General features: G+C 43.4%; 1 protein-coding gene across 3 annotated transcripts; it reads right to left on the minus strand.

Moving 5' to 3' along the window:
• Window positions 1–107: 107 nt before the first annotated feature.
• Window positions 108–20505, minus strand: homer1b (homer scaffold protein 1b). Of its 3 annotated transcripts, none has more exons than XM_029510344.1 (9): window positions 20082–20505; window positions 15049–15205; window positions 13064–13195; window positions 11104–11196; window positions 8727–8875; window positions 3472–3628; window positions 3252–3362; window positions 3066–3146; window positions 108–2938 (listed from the first exon to the last, which is right to left on the minus strand). In XM_029510344.1, exons 1-9 carry the CDS (start codon window positions 20084–20086, stop codon window positions 2747–2749), a joined length of 1077 nt encoding a protein of 358 aa, XP_029366204.1. In that variant the 5' UTR covers window positions 20087–20505; the 3' UTR covers window positions 108–2746. The 3 variants fall into 3 exon arrangements, with proteins under 3 accessions (XP_029366204.1, XP_029366203.1, XP_029366202.1); XM_029510343.1 differs by lacking the exon at window positions 20082–20505 and adding an exon at window positions 6195–6197 and having other exon boundaries at window positions 15049–15351; XM_029510342.1 differs by lacking the exon at window positions 20082–20505 and having other exon boundaries at window positions 15049–15351.
• Between the last annotated feature and the right edge of the window lie 636 nt (window positions 20506–21141).

Genomic DNA, 21141 nt, shown 5'->3' on the forward strand with positions numbered 1-21141 from the left:
GGTTCACTGTTGATTAATTTAGCGAATAATGTGTTTTTAATTGAGGAAAAAGAAGAAGAAAGAAATGAGAAACAGAACAAAGGCAATTTGTACACATTGAATTCTGCGGTCACTGTATTTGAATATAAAACATAGCATTTGTTAATTCACAGAGGTGTGTTCTCAGCCTCGTAGGGCTCTCTTTGCTTGAGTTCAACAAAGGATGAAGCTGGGCTGAAGCACCAACAGGTGGGTCTCCTGATCATTTTTCACCAGCATTCGGTAAATGCTTTCACCTGCAAACACACAAGTCTCACCAATCTACGAACATCTTTAGCCTGAGGTACCTCTTTAATATCATGAGTTCAAAATTACTTTAAATAGTCAAAAATATTGCCAGTCTTCTCTTACCTCTAAATACAATAATAATACCTACATTTAAATACCATAAATTACAAAACAGGAGAATGAAAAGCTTTTATCCACTACTGTACAAAGGCATTCATTAACAATAGCATTAATATTAAGGTACTCCACCTCGGCCATTTGACTGCCAGCATTAAACCAGAAAGAAAACAGATAACCGTTCCCCTCACATGGGTCTTATTCCAGTGTATTAACCTGTGTAACTAACTAAATTAGGCTGTGCTAGGACTAATCTCTTGCTATATAATCTTCATTCACAGCAGTGTAATAACACAGTGCAAACAGGGTGCTCAATTGAAAGGTAGGGTGAGCAGCATCTCGTGATCACTTTAGAAATTTGGTGATTATAAAGGAAGATGTTGAACTTTTGGGGATTTTACCATCAGAGGAGCTGCTTTAAAAGTGAATATTTTGGTACAGAATATTTAACACTATGTGTTTACATTGTGTTGTTATGCACTTTAAATATACACTGAAGAGGTTTTCGTTGTTTACATACAGACTAAATACTATAATAACTATGCAGTACTTTTCCATTGGTTAATACACAACAATAAGCCACTGCAGGGTGGTACTGCATTTGATTTATCCAGCCATTCATTTACAAGGTCATCATAAGTAGAAAGTATTTCTATACAGTTCTATAATTATATCATCAGTATTATATCCTGTGTAAAAAAGAATAGAAACCGCGTTGAGTTCTGAATTCACCCGTGAGGGGTGAAAATTGGTGGCCTGTTTCACTGATCGTGGAGATTTACGAACATGTAGATGACGCTCTATAAGCCCTTCATGATGCACTACTTTGACTACTCGACAGGGCTGCCACACAGGTTTGCGGTCAACAGTAGTACACTTCCTGTCAGACATGGGGTATCAGCTGAGTTGTGTTTGACCTATCTGCATGAGTCCACTGAGTAGAGTACCTGATAGAGAGTTAGATAGAGGTGTCGTATAGAGCCTGTCCGGTATTGCTCAGTGTGCGTGTGTGTCTGTGTTTGTGTTTGTATATGTGTGTGTGTGTGTGTGTGTGTGTGTGTGTGTGTGAAGGCCTTTACATCATAAACTGGGGTCTTTCTCTCACTGCACAAACCACACACACATACACACACACACACACACGCACACGCACACACATATACACACTCACACACACACACACACAAACATACACAAATTATATACAAACATGTCCGCTCCTGTGTGCTTTAAGGGCACACTTTTGGACGGTCGGACATTGTTCAGAAACACACACCACACTGAGTTTGGCAGGAAGACAGGTCACTTGTCTGAGACGATGGAAGCAGTCTGGATACAGGAATTCTCTAAAGCCAGATCTAACATGGGCTTATGCCCTTTAAAATTTCTGTGTGGCATGGCCAATGCCTCTGGAAGATTTAAATCCTCATCTATCATGTATGGTTTTAAATAGGCTGTGGATACGTAGCAGTCTTTCATTTTCACTCAAGAAGTAAACCAAACACAATTGCCAAGCAGCCGTGTGTCCCCAGGCTGGGGAGCAGCATTGATATCACTCCAGGCCAATAGGTAGGACAGACTGGTTTGTTGGGAGCCGTCCCTCAGTTCTCGGTTACCAGTGACACGTTGCTGGCAGTCCAAGGTCCAATGCAGGACTCTGTTCAGCTCTTCTCTGTACAGTAAGTCACTTTGGATCAAAGCATCTGCTAGTTAGAGGACAATATTTTGGAGGGATTTGGCAGCTTTGGCGCAGTTCTCTGAGTCTTAACGGCAATGATTTCCACATGACTTTCAATATTTCCCTTGGTGGGCAGTTTAGAGATGAAGACAGGGTGTGTTTGTGCGTGTGTGTGCGTGTATGTGCGTGTAAATGTGAGCGAGACACATTGTATGCTGCAATCTGTGGCACAGCTTTCCCAGTCAAACAGCAGATGGCGCTGAGGCACAGTTCTCAAGTTAACTAAGTTTTTTATGTGTGTGTGTGTGTGTGTGTGCGCGACAGGGGTATGGGGGCAGTAGCAGTGTGCTACAGCAGGCATCTCTTTGACTGGACAGATTGATTCAACCAAGGTTACGTCTACACCAGCCAATCAGAAGGCAAGATGTGGTAGTCCCTGTGTTGAACTCCTGGACTGCCTGTGGTTGCTTTGAGCTGGATGCCTGCAGGGTAAAAACGGGGAACTAGCTGCCCTTTTTTGAGCAAAATCACAGGTGGGCAGTGCAGGGTTTCAGTTTGGATGAGTGTGTGTCCGGTGTAGTGGGAGGGGTGTACATGGAGCGAAGGATCGGTGTGGATGAGTTTGAGTTGTTAGTCTGGGAATTATCCTATGGCTCTGTCTGTGAAGATTAGGCAGCTCCATCTCTAGCTGGCCTCCTCTATGAGCCGAGCCAAGGTGTCTCTGAGCTCCGTCAGCTCAAAGATCTTGCCGTCCAGCAGCTCCAGCAGCGTCCGCAGGCTCTTTCTGAAATTCTCTTGTTCCTCTTGATTCTCCTCCAGCCGCTGCTCTGCACCCGCCAGTTGCTCCTCCAGCACCCGACTGCGCAGCTCTGTCTCCTGGAGAGACAGCGTTGTTGACATGTTGACATGATTGGGAGGGCAATACCACTTTCTAAGGTGAATAGGAGATTTGTATTCGACGGAGGAAAAACCACTTGGTAGTTTGAGCATTTCTTTCACTCACCTCAAGTTTTTGGGTTAGAGTATCTTTTTGCTCCATTAGGTCATTCATGTTTTCCAGTTGTTCTTTCAACTTTTCCATTTCCTGGAAGAAAGAAAAGCGGATTAAAAATTTGTGTAATGTTAATGAATGAGGGTTTTTTTTTTTTTATGCAAAGCCACGCCCCTCATTTTCCAAAGCAACACACACCTCTTCTTTATCCCTTAGTGTGTTCTCCAGTTCCTCTATGGTTTGGTTCAGTTCAGTTTTCTGGGATTTGATCACTGGGGTTTGGTTGCTCTGGCACTCCAGCTCTGTCACCTGAAAGGACAAAATGGACATCATTCCCAGGCGACATCACCTTTCTCTCGATATGGATAAATGAATCACACTTAAAAACGACCAGCCATTCCTGCTGCCCTTCCCTCACCCGTTTGTGTAGTCTCTCTGCTTCCTCCTGGTAGGCAGCCAGTTGTTGTTTCCACTGTTTGACGTTGGCCGTGGACTCCAGCAGAGCTGCCGTTAACTTGGCATTGTTCCCCTTTAGAGCCTCCAGTTCAGCTTCCCAGTGTTTTGTCATGGCAGGGCTGCAGGAAACAGGGACACATCAGTCTACCACGGCTGTAAAATAAAATAAGTTAATGATGTCTGATCTAAATCTGCGACAGCAAGTCATACAAAATTACAGCATCAGCATCTTTATTGTTTTTAAAGTCAGCCAATCAGCAATTATCTTTATTTATCCATCCATCAATGGGTTATTAAATAACAGCTGTGTTTCAAGTGGTTTGAAGTTCTAGAAACTATTCGGTTATCACTGCACCCATTTATCGATTGTACATCCATCCATCCTTGCTCCAGTAAAAGCAGATGACGGCTGCAGCAGGCACTCAGATGGGAGGTCAGTACTTCCTGGCCAGTGAATATGAAAGCAGTCGCCTGCCACATGAGTTGTAATCTGAGATTATATCCTCAGACTGTCTGAAACTTAATCTGGTCCAGCCACTCACAGAGCAGAAGATGAGATGAGAGATAAGGGAGAAGTGATTGAATTTCACGACAGAGAGACAGAGAGAGTCTGAGAAAAAGGTTGGCAGAAAATTGGGCTGTGCAGTTGAGAGTTTGCAGTCTAACACTGGATTTGTTGCATGTGTGAAGGAAAAGTGCCTCTGATGTGCATCTCTCCACTTTCACTTTACAGTTACGAGCATTTGTTTAAGATTTACATAATGCCCACTCTGTCTCTCACGTATTATCTGACTTGGACGATGTGAGAGAACTAAACGTTGTCAAGTACTGATATTGAGTCAAGCACCTTTGAAAAGGAGCTTCTACTCCCACATACTCCACAGTAATTCCTCACAGCAGTGGAAACTGATCCACATGAAAACACAAAAGGAAGCTAAGCTTGTTCAAGAAGCGATGAGGGTCTGTGGATGACCCATAACAATGGAGCACTCGTTTTTCGTACAACCCCCTCTCTGACCTACACACACCCCCCCCCCCACCCACACACACACACACACACACACACACACACACACACACACACACACACACACACACACACACATACACACATACACACATATACATATATATATATATATATACACACTGCAGCAGTACTCCATTATGACATAACACCCACAATGTGGAGTGTAAAAGAGAGAAAGCCCAGATCTAATTCACTCAGGACTCCCACAGCGCCTTCACTTCTTACACAATAACCACCCCCTCTGTGAGCGCAAGTGTGTCTGCATGTGTGACGCATAGGAGGGAGACGACACGTCATCCTACACATGCACATACCAACTGACACACACACACACACACACAGAGCGATGCTGTCACCAAGGCACACATCCCCGCCAATGTATAAACCTCACACACCAGCTCGGAAAGCAGGAGAGCCGGAGAGACGTCAAGATATGAAGATGGAGACAGATGGAGGGAAAGCAAGGGAGAGCCACGAAGGGAGAATTAGAGGAGAGAAAAGAGTTTCAAAATGTTTTGACATTGGTGTTCATCTTCATTAAATATGAGGCTGGCTGAAAGGCTCCGGGAAGGCACCTGAGCACAAATCAGTGTGAGGACAGCAGAGCAGAGCTGGAGGTGTGTGAGACAAACGGAGGGTAAGTTAGTTGCTGCTGTGTAACTGAACTGCTGATTGGAAAGATGATAGATATTTTCCATTATGTGGCTTTGTTATAATTATGCTTGTACTCATGCAAGCACCAACAATGTGATGTCAAGCTGAGAAAGCAATAAGTTTCTGTTTGCATCAGCTTGAAGTTGTTAGGATTTTCTTTTTTTTTTTTTACATTAGGAAAAAATGTAACTCAAATTTAGAAAAACCTAGACTTTAAAAATACATTACATGAACATCACCAATTTATGACTTTTCATCTGTGTTTCCAAATAAAATGTGTCAGGATGAAGAGCAAATTGTTATTTAGTTTTATTTCTTTATTTTATTTTATTTATTTGTGTGTTTATTTGTTGCTTTTTTTATTTAAAATGTATTATGTATGTATGTATTTTTTCCTTAATTGAGTTCTGGATATTTTTGTGGGTTTGGATATAACCTGTACACACTGCAAAAACATCACTTTTGAATAAAAGATCAACAGCTTGCTTTGTGTTTTACTACTTCACAATGTCAATCATACAGTAATTCTCCTTTCTCAATAAAGCTACGGGGCACAAAGGGTAAACTTGCGTGACACCGAGGGTTTGTCTACAGCCGTCTTGTGCTGACTGCTGTGTGTTTCCAGGTAGGTACTTCCTCCTCCGAGAGCCTTTAACGGAGCAGGGAGGCAGAGCAGTTGCCATGGCAGCACCGGAGGAGCGGAGGCACTCATGGTACCGTGACGTAAGACACCGGCACCATCTCCGCTAATCCACCACAAATCCACCAGCAGACGCCCACATTCCCCAACACTGGAAGACCATTCACAGAGAGCCTGGCCAGTCCCAACAAGGGTCTTATAGCATAGTGAAAACCATTGAAAAGGAGTCGACTGCAGACCTGCCAAACACGCCTACACACAGTGATATAAAAAACCCTCTCACAGCCCTGCACACAGCTGTCTCTCATCCTTCTCTTTCTTCCTCTGCCCTCTGCACCCACACATACCTGCCCACACAGACCTGCTGCGCAGCACTGTGGTCCGCACATTCTGGAGATGCTTACAACGTCACCTAATCTCAGACACCCAGCCAAACACCTCTGTGTGCAGGTGTTTCTCTACATGAACCTTCATTAAACCGTGTTCAAGTACACACAATTCAAATACACCGCAAACATTTTTATTCTCTTTTGCGTGTTTTCATGCTATTAAACAAATGCTCGGAAAATGCATATTAACTGAGATACTGTAAAAGGCAACATGTGAGATCAGCCATGGCATATACTAAACTGAAGGACTACGAGTCACAGACAGAGCAGAAAGAAAAAAGAGAGGGTGATGTGGGAGACTGTCTTCATGGTCCTTGCATCTACCTTCTGGACATATGCTGCTCAGAAAATATGAGATTGTTATGTCATTTGCCATTGCAAATGCTGAGAGTCGACCCCGTCTCCCACACATGCAGCATTAATAGACAGAGCTGCAGCAGGCAGTGGGTGTCCTCTCTACAGCTGCTCTCTCTGCACAGAGCTCTACAGCCTTACACAGTTCATGATGTTTCGGCACGGATTTCTAAACATTTGCTCTTGAGCTTGTCAAGGCTTTATAGACTTTAACACATTAATAAAAACCATTTAGTGTCTCTGCAGAGCTGTAAAGTGATCTTTAAATATCCAATAATCTGAAGGTGCTCCACTCCAACACAGAGTTAACCAGGAAAGAATGATAATACATTAAACGATTGAATTACATCTTTAATTAATAAGAATCGCAGCCAGAAAAGAGTGAAAGTGGCACAAGATACAAACATTTTACAAATGAAAAGACCTGAGTGTACAGTCGACTGCAAGTGGCATTTGATAATAAGACAGAATATTTCCTCTCCTGAGAAAAAAAGCACACCTTACTCACTCAAATGATGGAGACTGATCATCCTCCTGTTTGGTTTCTTTATTATGGGGAGTGCATGTACATTTCTAGGTATCAGTTTTAGAGGAATTTTTACTCTCCACCATGAGTAAGACTGTAAAAGGTCAGTATAAGGCCTAGGTTACCAAGTTACTGTCCTAAATCTTGAAGAAGACGACACAGAGGTGACTCATTTAGACACAACTGTGGGTTTCTGCTAATACTGCTGCAGCCACGATAGATAACAGAAGAGCTTGGACGGTTGGCAACAAGTAGCTCAAGGTTCGCTAGACTGCACAAAGTCGGTACGAATTATGTTCACTTGTGTTTATGTAGTGGACCAATAACATGGCGACACATCCTTCTTTCAAAACTGTAAAGACTACGGACGGGCTGCAGACAGGGAAAAGAGTGTGACCTTGGGCTTTATACTGACCTTTAACCTCATCCCTTTCACAGCGGAGAACAAAAATTCCTAAATCTCATCTAAAACTCATGTACAGACTTAATACAATGCATCTCGCTCGCTCCCCAGTTTCTGACACGCACACACTTTCTCTCTCTGTCTGTCTGCCTGCCTTAGTCTTTCTCTACCTCCCACTACCCACAGTGTGTTATATAAGTCTTACATAAAGGCTTCATCGACACCTTTTCCGAGATGAACCTCACAGCCACACCTCTTCAGAAAGCCATTAAACACAGCAAAACTATTTACATGGTACTTTGACCCTCTACCTAACATAATTTACTGTATATGAACCAGTGCTGACGATTAAAAAATTACAAGGAATATGAACTACCGATTTTGTTGGTCATCACCTAACAAGACAGAAAGACTCCAGGAATTTATATAACAGTAGAGGTGCATGCATAGAGGTCACATATTCTGTAATGCATCCAATAACATACAAGTCAAAAGACTAGAATTTGCATTTAAAAAGGTATTATTGCATTGCAGTGCTCACACATATATTTAAGTTTCTTTGCCAAACATGCTCAGATTGAACAAAGTCAATAATGTAAATAATCCCTCACACAAGAGGAGCACTCTGTTACATCTTTTGCTAATCCGTGTAAAGTGACAGTGTCTCAACAGCGCTGAAAGAGTCCTGAAAGAGTCATTTCATTGCTCCCATATTCCTCCGCACTGTACATCTGACATACTGTTGTTACCTTATTTGGTAGTAAACAGCCAAGTGCCTCAGGTTTTGTAAAGAAGGCCCTCCCTTTTGCTGACCTTGGATCAGGCTCAAATCATTTTTGACCATTTACGTCTGAACATTTTTTGTTTTGCGTAGTAATGATGTAGCAGTAGTCAGGACGTGCTATGACATCCTTATCAGAAAGAGCAGACTCGACAAGTCTTAAACTGCCCCCTATGGAGGAAAAACACGAGAGTAGCTGTGAATAGAGGGAGTTCACTACCATGCTCACATGCAACACATTCTGTAAAGGGTGCACACAGACGAAAAGGTAGACGTGGAAGAAAAGAGATGGGTACTTCACTGCCTGAGACAAACAGCAAAATGCAGTCAATCTCCACTAGTCTCGGTGTGTGAGATGTGTGAAGTATGAATGTGACACTGAGTGCTTGCAGCGGACATGACAACACGGGGCAGTGACAGTATGGGGATGTGAGATGTACCTGTGTGTGAAAGCCAGCGCGTTCTGTGCCGGCTCGGGACGAGTGTCTGAGTTGGGAGTCGTGTCGCAGATTTCGTCTGTGCCGTTGATGTTTTCCATGGGTGGAGTCACTGGGGTCAAAGGTGACGAGAGCTCGCCGCCTGGTGACTCCTGTATGTGAAACAAAGTTACAGTCAGGTGGACAAAAATTCATCAGTCACTCATTACTGAAACGATGAATTTATTCAGATTTACATTGATTTAGTCAGTTGTGACATTAATAAATAGCTGTATTATCTCATAATTAATCAATAATTAAGAAGAACAATTATTGACCCTGTAGGGAGTTCACAATAACTATTATATCTGATACATTTTATGGGTCTTAATGGGCATCTGGTTGTCTTTTTCTGAAGAACCAGTCTCAGGCATACAGGAAACGGGGCATTTACCAATAGCAGAGACAGTAATTTGTTTAGATTCCACAGACGAATAATCGTTTAAGAGTCATCATAAGTCAAGACAGACATCATGACTGTGACAGAGAAAAGAGCCAGCACTTTAAGGCAACAAATTACTATTTCCTATTTTCATTATGGATTGTCTAATACATTTTACACTTAATGAATATGCAATTTCCTCTATAAGATTTCAGCAGCCCAAGGCGAACCCTTTAAGTTGTCAGCCCAAAAACCCCAAACCGAAAGATTTTCAATTTAAAATTTTTGAAACATGAAACAGAGAGGAAGCAAAGCCTCTCATTTGAGAAGCTTATCATAGCTTATCTTGAAAGGGATTATCAACATTGTTACTGATTTTCTGTCAACTAATTGTTTCAGCCCTGCACCACTTACAGGAATGCACCTATAATTAGTAAATAAATTATAATTAACTTACACACAATAATATTAAATATATAATAATTAACTTGAGTGATCTCAATTGCCTGTTATTACCAGAGATCCCAAAAAGATAAAAACAATAAATAAACATAAATAAAATCATCTTTCGCACAAGAGTGTTAGGAAATGATGGAAGTGTATCTGCCTGTGTTTGTGTGTGTTTGGAAAATGGTGCGGATGTTGTCTCTCACCCTGATAAAGCTCTTATTGCTGTGGTGCTAGAAATTTGTGCATCTTAGTGAGCAGCTCCACATGCCCACAGGCCATTAAATAGCTTACTATAGCAGTGGGAAATTGCAGAATTACAGATTAATGCTTATCTTTATATCCCATACAAGCATAGAATTATACAAGAGACAAATCATTTAGCTGTTGCATGTACATAAAACAAAGCTATTAAGACTCAGGGCTCGGGCACAATACGGTGGAACAATGACACTGCCTGTACGCCTCTAATGGACAAGCAGGAAGTGAGAGATAAGAGGGAGATTATAGCGGGTGTTACATTTTGTGCTCAACATTCATTAATATACCATTTAATATCTGTTCATTGTGCATTTGCACTTAGGTCTGACTGACAGGGACCAGCATATAGCATCTAACTCTGTGTTCTCATCTTTTTTTTTAGGTTATTTAGAGGAGGGGAAAGAGGGGATCTTGAGGTTAGAAAGAAAGCCAGCAAGCACGTGGGTGAAACAGTAGTGAAACAGAGCAGACAGCTTCAGTACACCGCTGCAGGCTTAAAGCAGGGAGGCCACAGCCTTTACAGTTACAATGCAATGAAATCCCTCCAGATACGCCGACTATGATGCGGAGCCGGTCAACCCCCGATGAGAGCAAAGCTGTCCACTTGGCTTCATTAAAAAACATCCTCCCATGGGAAGTGCTGTAGCATTTTAGCCCATGTGATCTGCAGCCTAAACAGTACACGTAATAGACCGCAGTACAGCAGGGGGCTGCTGCCCTTGCCTCCAAAATGAACAGGACATGAAGTCTGTTAGCAGCCTTTAGATTAAAGAAGAGATTTCTCTGGGGATTCTCCCCTGAAACCAGCTCATTTTCTCTCAGATGCAGCTGCACAGGCCCTACAACACTCTATTATTAGCTATCCCACACAAACAAATACCTTACATACAGGCTAATTATGTCCTTCAATTCATGGTGAGTTCACAGACAGTTCTGTCTTTTTTGTGCGTAGCGTGAATGTATGTAGAAAACATGTACCATATTGGAGCGTATTATTAATTGTAATTCTTAATGTTATGTCTAATTGTAATAGAGGTAGAAACATCTTTTGCTTGTAATAGTGCATTTTACAATAATGCATTGGCATTTTTGTTTGAGAAAAGGATGTCAATACTTGATTTTTTTTTTTTACTGTAACTGTCATTACAAAAGTTATTTTTTTTTTATCTATTTTCTGTGTATTTGTGTATTCTTTGTATTTTGCATTTCTCTGAAAACAATCAGGAATGGGTTACTTTGTAGTGAATATACCTGAGAAGGAGACGTGGCCAACTCCATCTTCTCTTGACTCTTCTCTTTAGCGAGCCGCGCCGCTTCCTTGTACTCAGCAAACTTCTCTGCAAACTGAACACAGAGGACAGAGATCGGTATGGACCTTAAATCAAACAGGACTGTGGTTTAATCTGTTCAGTAAAGCCATATGTGTATAGACACACACACACACAGATGTGTGTAATAGGTCAACTTTGAAGTCACGGGAAGGAGAGGGAAAACCTAGCAGGAGGCCTCTACCCATAATGCCTCAGCAGAAACGTGAGCTAACTAGGACACTGTTGGTAACATTTTTCATCATACACATATGCAAAGCACAAACTCAACAAGCAGACTGTGCCGCTGTGTTTCTCCTGTAATTAGGGCTGGTCAGTGACTAGTGCCTCAGGGTTTATTTTTGTCAGAGCAAAGATACATCCGGGGAGCCTGAAGGGGTAAGGTGAGCTCAGCCGAGGGGCTTTGGGCAAATATAAACTCATATAAGCTCACATCACTGATGTCCCTTTAGGGTGTGGTTCTTCACTGATGCTACTCCCCCAGTTTCACAGAGCAATTTAGCACATACAAGACTGTAGAGGGCTAAGTGATGAGGAAATCAAATCGACAACTCCGCTGGAGCCAGTCTTAGGTCTAACATTGGCAAAGATGCAATGAGTAACTCGATTTCATTTTATTTCAGTGCAACATAATAGCTCTGGTACAGTGACGTAAATGAAGTAGTTACGGTGGAAGTCGGTGGAAGTGCTTTGGGAGTGTTGGCACTGCAGTTATCAGAAAGGCAAATTAGATTTTTTTTACTTTAAACTAAGGAAAAGTGTCTTCAGCATCTGTGCGGTGTGCATTGATACCTCTCAGACAGGGTTCCTGCTAACAGTGTGATTACCGGTGTAAATCAGTTAGGATATACCATTTCAGCAAAGAATTTGGGGAAATTTTATCGATTTGTTCTCTGTGATTTGCGAAAATGAAAATGAACTGGATTCTAAAAATAATGTATCCTTAAAGGTCACTACTAGGTTGATTTAATCACAATGTCTCTTTTAGAATTTTATTATTAATTAGAATGACAGAATGAGAGAAGAGTGACATACCAAGACATCTTGGTTCCTTCATACACACACACACACACACACACACACACACATACATATATATATATATATATATATATATATATATATATATATATATATATATATATATATATACATAGTGTTGAGTTAGTATGAAGGAACCAAAATTGAAACAGGAAAATTTTACAGCCTAACTTGAAACCAAACTAAAACTGAGATGACCCTGGTGACATCATCTGGGTTATTTTCTCATGCTTTATTTAGATAGCTGCCTCCTGAGCAGAGATATTATACAACTGTTTTCACAGGTCAAAAGACTGAAAACATGCAAACCATTAAATTAAGTGGTTGTAGGGCCACCTGCCTCCATCAGTGCCAAAAGACATGTTACGGCCAGAAAATTATACGAATCGGGGTACGCCTAAAATCACATTTATATGTATGTGTGTGTTTTTTTCAGACAGTGGGGATGCTGTGAGCCTCCCTGGTTCACACTGACAGAGCTTAATCATACTGCAAAAGAGAGGAACCACCACCTACTCTCTGTCTTTCTCACACAATCATACGTATGCACACGCACACACACACATATACTAACAAATAAATTAACATGCATATAAATAACTTTCATAAGCTAAACACACAGACATAAAAAAACGCCTAATTAAGGCTACACGCCAAATAGATCTTCGAATTTTTGCGAAGCTATAGCACCTAGAGTAAAAAGGAAGTTGAAATGCCATCCTCTCTCAGGGACTGGGGAAGAAGAAGAAGAAAGGGAAACCACTCTGATTTCTGGTTACAGGTTTTCAGTAGATATGGTTAGTGTTTGTGTGTTTGGGTGGATGTGTGGATGGGGGTGGTACCTTGGATAGATGATGCTCTGTGGAGAATCCCAGGCCATAGACGGTGTTAGCTCGACTGTCCGCCCACTGACCAAACTTCTGTGAGGTCTTTGTGAACGTCATGTTGGGGCTGATGGTGCTGTTGATTATTGCCTGCAGGACAGAGGCAACCCACTTAATATGTATTAAATTAACTTTATTACTACAGAGAGTGTGGTGTGTGTGTGTGTGTGAGAGGATCGGGCGGAGAGGAAGAGAGAAGCCTGTTGAGTGTCAAAGTGGAGATTATTTGACTACTGATGAATCAATCAAACGCTGCTCTGTAATTTGAGGGACACAGTTTATACATTAATACATTAACTGAACAAATGGACTCTCCAAACAATATAATGCGGCCAAAGTGATCGGGTCGATTGTGTAATTGCTCAAATGATAGAAACTATTGGCAAAAATGTTGAAAAATGTTTAATGAGCAAAGATATCAAACAGCTTTTCATATCTGCGGGCTTATTACTTTTCTTTGTATCATATAATGGCAGACAAAATTTCTTTGGATCCTTCATAAAACAAGGAATTCAAATGCATTACCAGAATTCTGGGTAATTGTAATATTAATTTTATCCCGTTTTCGAACATTTCGCAGTCTAAGTATGGTGAGAATGTATTCATACATGAGAGAGACAGAGGAAGCCTGAGACAACAGTACAGTAGCTTCTGGTCTGCTGCAGTGCAGGTCCACCAACACAAAGACAACCATGTTTGGAGTGTGAACAGAGAGCTGCTGAGTTTGATTTTGAAAGGCTTTGGCATCAGGAGGACTCAGTGAACAGGATGAAAACACAGTGGAAACATACGCATCCAACAGAGGGATGGCAGACAGATGCATGTACATCTGGTGAAATGAAATCGAAACAAACAACAGACATGGTGCACGTGGAAAATGTAAAACATTGGTGGGGGAGAACTTAAATCCTCAGTTATTGAGCATCTACACCGATCCACTGGGTGACATGTTTCTTCATAACAGAGAGAGAGGGTTTGGTTTATTTTGAGTCAGTCCCACACAACTTCCTACTGTGTTGGCTAAAAACTACAGTGACCAGCTGTGTCAGAAAGATTCATGACTGCCTTTTGAAGATTTACATCAGCTTGGAAAATCGGATCAGCAAATGAATTGCTGATCAATTAGCAGTGTTGCGTAGTAACTGACATTCTGGTTGGCATCATTACATAATGATGAGACTGGGACTGGGGTAGCGGTCAGTGAGTGTGTGGGCTGCACTACGGTTGGGTTTATTGACCACTGAGCTATTGAGTGCTGATTAAGAGAAGATGTTTGGTAAATTGGCTGTCACACGCACATTTGGGATCACTGTATGCCAGCACAGGGACTTTGCTTTGCTCCAGTCAGTCCTTGGCATCTTTCTGAACTTTTTGATCACCTGCCTTCACACTTTTCCGCCTTTCTAACAGTTTCTTCCAGCACACATCCTTTTTCCTCTGTCATCTGCTTCTCTCATTAACCACCCCCCACCCCCATTTCCATAACTGGTGGGAACTGTGCATGTGTGTGTCCTATGAAAAACTCTATTGCACTGTGCACAGCAGAAATATCCCTCTTGACTCTCCACCAAGAATATCCTGACACGGTGAGCAAAGACACCGTGTAGAAGTGCAGAGAGGCGCATGCACAGACATGCCCCCAGAAATACAGGAGCTCCATGTACAAACACGATGAAACGTGAGCTGTCAGTCTTTGGAAGGGCTGCAATGCGTGTTTGCCCATTAGATTCCAGTGTAGAGCTTATTGACACCATTAACAGTCAGTAGATCACAGTGCCACTATCTCCATGAAGGCTGTTTGACGTGTGAAGGGGGAATTGTACCGAAACATCTGGAATGTCTTAATAAATGCATGTCAGCTGGCAGAAGTGAAAAGCACAATGGATACAGCAGTTGAGAGGTGCAACGGAACCTGTGCTGTGCGCGGCGAATCCGCAGCTCACCTTCGTGCCATCCAAGCTGATGATGCGGTAAACGTTGCGTGTGCTGTCGTAGAAGTAGGAGACGGTGACAGCATGCTTGCTGGTGGGCAGCCAGTTCTTCTTGGTGTTGGGGTCAATCTGGAAGACGTGGGCCCGCGTGCTGTAGATGGGCTGCTCCCTGAAAGGGACGAAGAAGAAGTGGTGAACCTCTTTGTGTCGCAACACCAACGTCTCACCAAAGCCGCCGGCAGCACCGAAACTCCTGTTGCCCACGGGGGAGTCAGATCGCCCTGGCAACCGAATTACCATCTCGCCATCCTCCATAGTTACACCACAGAAGGAGAGGTTGTCAGAGGACGACTATGCAGGCTCATAGTCTTGTATACTTGGATAATAAGCTAACTGAACCTCCAAACTGTGGCAGAATTCCTACATTCACCTCCTGCCATACATTATCTCTGTACACAAACACTAACGGCATGCAGCGATCCAGCATCAAGTCCTCGTCTTTCTCTGTGTGCAAGGCGTCGTCTCTCTGCTCTGATATGGGAATGCCTGCAGCACAGAGTGAGGGTCACACTGGGGAGCAATGAGAGCGAGGAGAGGGTTGAAGGCTAAATATAGATAGTAGGCCATGGTTAACTACCACAGACACACCCCATAGTGCTGCAGTTTCCATACGCACACACACAGACACAAATAATGCATAAGCATTCACACACCGCCACATAAATGCATTTATATGTGGACTTGTTCCTGTGTAGCTTGAATCAGGAAATGATCACAACCCCATGTTGGGGCCAGTTGAGATGATTTAATTCCTTATTGACCTCTGTGTGACACTCATTTGGATTCACCCGTTTGCAATGGGGATTATATAAACATCCTTTGTTTTTTTGACCAAGCATTCTCTCGTCACTTTCACACAACCGTCACTCTCTGTCCATTTATCCCTCACTCTTCAGTTTGCTCTTCCAGTGCCCTGATATAGTCCAGCATCTTGGGGGCTTCTTGGGTAATATGTATAGTCAACACACACACACACACACACACACACTTGAAGGGTGCAGAGGGAGATATTCTGGGCTGGCAGTGCTGGCAGAGCAGGAGATAGAGAAGTGCTTACACTGCACTGAGGGGGTGATGGGGCGACATCAAAGGCTTGCTGTATAAATTAATATTAAAATTCAGCGGCAGCACCCCTCCTGTGTGTGATTAGCCAAGACTGGGAAAGAAAGAAAAACATGGAGACAGGGAGAGAGAAAGGAGAGAGATGGAAGTTAGGCAAGGAATTAAAGAGAATGTCGGGGAATGTGAGGAGTATGGGAAGTCAGGGAGTGAATCTGGGATGATTAATGCTGCTCCACAAAGCTGCTTGTGGAGTGCTCTGTGCGAATTATCATAATCATCGACAGCAACGTAAGTGGCAGAACTGTGAGTCATTTCAACTCTCTCCCAGCACACATCAACACAACCCCGGCCTGCCTGTATGATCTGTACAATAGTCGCATGGCAGCTGGTATCGTTTTACATTGCATAATTTTGATGGAGCTGTGGTAAATTTTGAGCTTCTTGTTGCTTGATTGTGTGTGTACGAAACACAGCAACATTCCTGCGCTCTGATTTTTACATGATTGCCTGCGCCAAAGAGTTTTGTTCCAAAATGACACCCACCTGTTGTCAAAAAAAGCAATACCTACTCCCACAAATAAACTTTTCAAAGACAGCACAATCAATGAGGATATGTGATGAAATGCTGCTCTTTCACAGAATGAACCATAAAACATATATATTTTCCTTCCTCGAGAGCAGATTCATCCATAACATGAAAGGTATCCGATCAGTCAGACATGCTCCCACCACTATCTTTTTCATAAAGATCCTGGTCTGAACCTGGCAGAGGAATGGATGCTGGGATTCCATGAAGATCAATTCAGAGCATGTTGATCCAACACTAGCATGTGGGCTACATGGCAGGTACACAGATGTAGCAAAGTGGAGGAAAGAAAGAAAGATTAAGCAGGAGGAAAATGCCTGAAAATGATGTCTGAGCTCAAGCTGTGTGTGTGGGGGGGTGCAAGGTAAAAGTAAATGCAAAGTAGTGATTTCAGTCGGGTGCATGTAAGTGGTAAAGGAAAAAGTGTGGTGGAGGGGGAGGAAGAAGAGGAGGTGTTTAACATGCAAAGTGTACTGCGTGACACAAGGGCAGGCAGTGGAACGTGAATGTTAAAAACAGAGAGAGAGAGAAAAAAGTCAGGCAGGATGAGAGAGGGAGGGAGATGATGAAGTGAGAGAAGGGGGGGTGAAGAGAGCGTGGAGGAGGTGATGAATGTTGGTGAGGATAGAGCGCTGATGAATCCACCCATCTGCCAGCAGAGGAAGATGGAGGAGGTGGAAGACTCGAATCTGCTACACAGTGCAATATGAATAATTGCATGAGCTATGGCTGTTTGCTGTTCGGATCTGACCCCTCAGGACCGAAACTTGAATGGTCCAGCGGCTAATGGTGCTAATGATCACGAAAACAGACAAGAATGCAATGACAAGTACTTTACGTTGAAAGACCAACCGGCCAAATTCTAACATTCTGCCTTGTGAATTAACTGTACAGTACACAGATATCACAAAACAGAAAATAAAATCAAAAACACGCACATTTTCTCACATGCCTCTTGAGATGTTAAGCTATAATACCGCTAACCTTATTTCCCGATCCAACACTAAAATTTCTCCACAGAAATAATGTCCCGGTTTGTCCTGATAGCGGTGAAAAGTTTTAATTTGAGAAAAGAACTCTTAAATAACAGATTCCATGAAACCTGCTGACACTGACGTCTGTGCATTTTGTGGGTTGTGATGTAAAATAAAAATGTGCAAAAGCATGAAGAAAAAAAAAAATCAGAAAATAGTTTTTATTCTTATTGGAGTGAGCTGATTTGTTCAACTCTAGGCATGTTAACACTAATATTGATCTGGGAAGAACACTGAACCAATGTTTCCACACACACACACACACACACACACATCTGGATCTGCAAGTATTGCCTATAGTGCCTCTTGTGCTTCAGGGGTTTGATGCATAGATGTGAATATTCAGTCTTTGAGTCACAGTGTATAACCAAACAGCTTACAAACAAACACACACATGCATCATTTGATGCCACAAAATGCTGCATTTTATTTTCTGCTTGAGTGTGTCCCCCTTAACTATGCAGCTGCCCATCTTTCGGCGAACACTGACAGTGAAACGTGAGCGTCACCTCAGGAGATGTCAGTCTACCTTGCCACCTCCACCTCCTCTGAAGTTGTCCTTTGTTTTCAGAGTTTTTTTTTTTATTATTATTATTATTAATTCAACACGAGAGAGCTTGGAAGAAAATGTATCATATTTAAAGGAGAGAGAAGTCATTAATGAGAGAACTGCCTGTTCTTCCATCCACTTGGAGTACTTGGATGACCTGCAATGTGCCAGTGAACATACACACAGTTAATCACACACCTACACAAACAAGCAAACACACAAAGCCAGGGAGTCCATCTGTGCATTGATTGTATTTGCCCAAGGAAGGGAGTGCGCAGAGTGTTGATAGGCATCTCCAGTTTTCACCCGACGTTTTAATGTCCTCCTGCGTGCCGTCACCATTAGAGCTCTAACAGGCTTGGTATTGAACCACGAGGCCGGAAGTGAAATATGACTCTATCTAGTCTGTAACCAGCCAGACAAACAGACCTGCACCAACTTTCATTTCATCTGCACCTGCACATATTCAGACTTTCAAACACATATTGTTATGCAGCCTGGTGCTTTCAATCACCGTTTACAATTTATTCCATTGTGGATCAATTGAGTCATTGAGTCAGTTGCATAACTATATGTTAGTCACCAGTGAAGCAGAGCCCAGTGGAGCTGAAGATGAGTGGGAGACCGCTGAATGATCTGCGCTGCCCACACTGTAGGAGGGCAGAGTGGGCGCCTGGGAAGCCTCCAGTGCATTGTAAATAGTTAATGCAGGAGTTTTGGCTGATGCCTCGATATCGCACCATGCCTGTGCCATATTGTTAACCTCCTGCTGTGCAATTAATCACAATGAACTGCAGGAGACAACGGTTAATGAACGGCAGGGTTGGTGGGGGAAATGGACCGCTGAGCTCGGAGTTAGGGGACATGCAAATGAGCAGTGCAGCGCACTGGGCAGATATTTCACTGATCAGTGTCTGTTGTTGAGGATGTGTAAGCCAGCGGTCACTGTGCTGCCATAGATGGAGACAGACTCTCTCTGCTATTCAGGGCCTTGTGCAGCATTGTAGCTACTGACACTACACTGTTCTTCTTCACCTTCTCCAGTGCAGTACCATGGACAGGATGGACAGGGCATCGGAGCAGATATTTCTGATGATCTTAGAGGCTGTTGTTACAAATGCCTTTTTCCTGAATTACATAACTGTCTGTAATGTAGGTGGGGGAGAACACAGTGGGACACAGAGACCTAGAAAACCCGGCATCTCCAGTCACTCTCCTTGATCTTGGCTAAAAATATGGAATTGTGGAACAGTAAATAATTCAAACATTGTTTCATTTTGGAAAACACACCCAAAAATCCATCCTGGACCCACCTGGCAGTCCCACATGGGAGCCGCTGCGGATTAACCCACTATTTTGATCCCAAAAGTTTGATGATGGTGGCAACTTTTCCACCAAATGCTGTGAGCCAGCATGTTGGTCCTAGAGCGTATTCCTCTTTTGCCAAACAGAGCATCTTCTGAGGTGAGAGACAGAAGTTGCTTAATTATTTGCAGCAGTTTGCGTTGTCTATGCGTGCAGCACACTAAGGCCATGAGAATATCACCACTCAGCCACATACAGTACGTCTGAGAGCCGTCGCCTTCGTACAGAGGCAATTTTTTACGCATGCAGCCGGTTCGTTATTTCGTTATCCATGCTGTGGTTTCCATGGCAGGGAAGTTCATATCGCGTCAGGCGGCCGCAGCTGATACGAATACAGACACGACGGACAAGGAACTGAGTGTGCCCGCCGTGTAACATACACACTTACCCCATTGTTGTGGTCGAAATGAAAGGCGACACCTGACCGCCGAGCCTTTTCGCTGCTGATAAAAACGGCCGTCTTGGATTGGCTGCTGCGTATGAAGGTCTCGTCTCTACACCACAGCCTCCCCTTTATCACTGTCGACGCGTCTGCAGGAATTTGATGACAACTGCTCCATTCCAACCACTTCTCTCTCTCTCGCTCTCTCTCTCTCTTCCTCTCCTCTGTCACCGCATGAATTCACACATACGTGTCGTTCTGCACATGGCACGGATTTCAGAGCCTCTCCACCCGGTTTGGTGATGCGGCAGCAGCGCTGTGGGGGATCCAGCGGAGGGTCCAATGGAGATCCGTCGGGCGTCCTGTCGCTGTCGTGCAAATTACAGATCCTCGCTGAAAGGGTGGAGAAGTCCTGCTGCCTGAACTGGGAAAGACAACCCTCATTTAGCCTGATAACGCACAGCATCCCACTGTCCACCCGCGTCTCTCTCCCTCCCTCTCTCCCTCTCTCTCTCTGGCTCATTACCATGCAGGCTCACAGGCTACACCCCCACTCCCTCCCAGACTACAGCTGTTCCACACGTCCAGCATCGCCAGTGCCTTTCTCATTTCACGTGACGATCCTGATCTTTGGTAAAATCAAATGGATGCAGATTTTTACTGATTCACCTGAGAAACTCCGACTCTCCCTGTCAACGCCGGCATGCGAAGTCGTTGTGTACGGATGACAAAACTCTGCAGCTTCTGTGTTGTTGGAGCTGTATGTGTGCTTTACTGATGAAGCCTGTCCACCCCCCGTGTCCATCACCCCGCCCAGCTCCGCCACAGCGCTCCACATCTGGCCGACGCATCCGCTTTCCTCCCACTCAGATCAGTGTCAGTATTGAACTGCCTACATCACGACCTCGTCCTCCGCAGTGACGTCACTGGGCACCCAAGGGACTGATGCCATTTGATGTTTTGTTGTTTTATAAGAAGTTTGTTAGGAAGTAGCTGCTACTCGCCGAGAGACCGAAGGGAACTTTAATCAAGGCTGTCACATGTAATCTTCTGCTTGGCCTCTGTT

This window comes from Echeneis naucrates, chromosome 9, assembly GCF_900963305.1.
Source record: "Echeneis naucrates chromosome 9, fEcheNa1.1, whole genome shotgun sequence".
Classification (NCBI taxonomy): Eukaryota; Metazoa; Chordata; class Actinopteri; order Carangiformes; family Echeneidae; genus Echeneis; species Echeneis naucrates.

Excerpts from the sequence above, each read along its gene's own strand:
- homer1b (XM_029510343.1), bottom strand. The coding sequence starts at position 15,351 with ATGGAGGATGGCGAGATGGTAATTCGGTTGCCAGGGCGATCTGACTCC. Across the intron at positions 11,197-13,063 it reads CAGAGCATCATCTATCCAAG|TTTGCAGAGAAGTTTGCTGA; the intron begins GTACCACCCCCA and ends CTCTGTGTTCAG. Across the intron at positions 2,939-3,065 it reads CTCTAACCCAAAAACTTGAG|GAGACAGAGCTGCGCAGTCG; the intron begins GTGAGTGAAAGA and ends CTGTCTCTCCAG.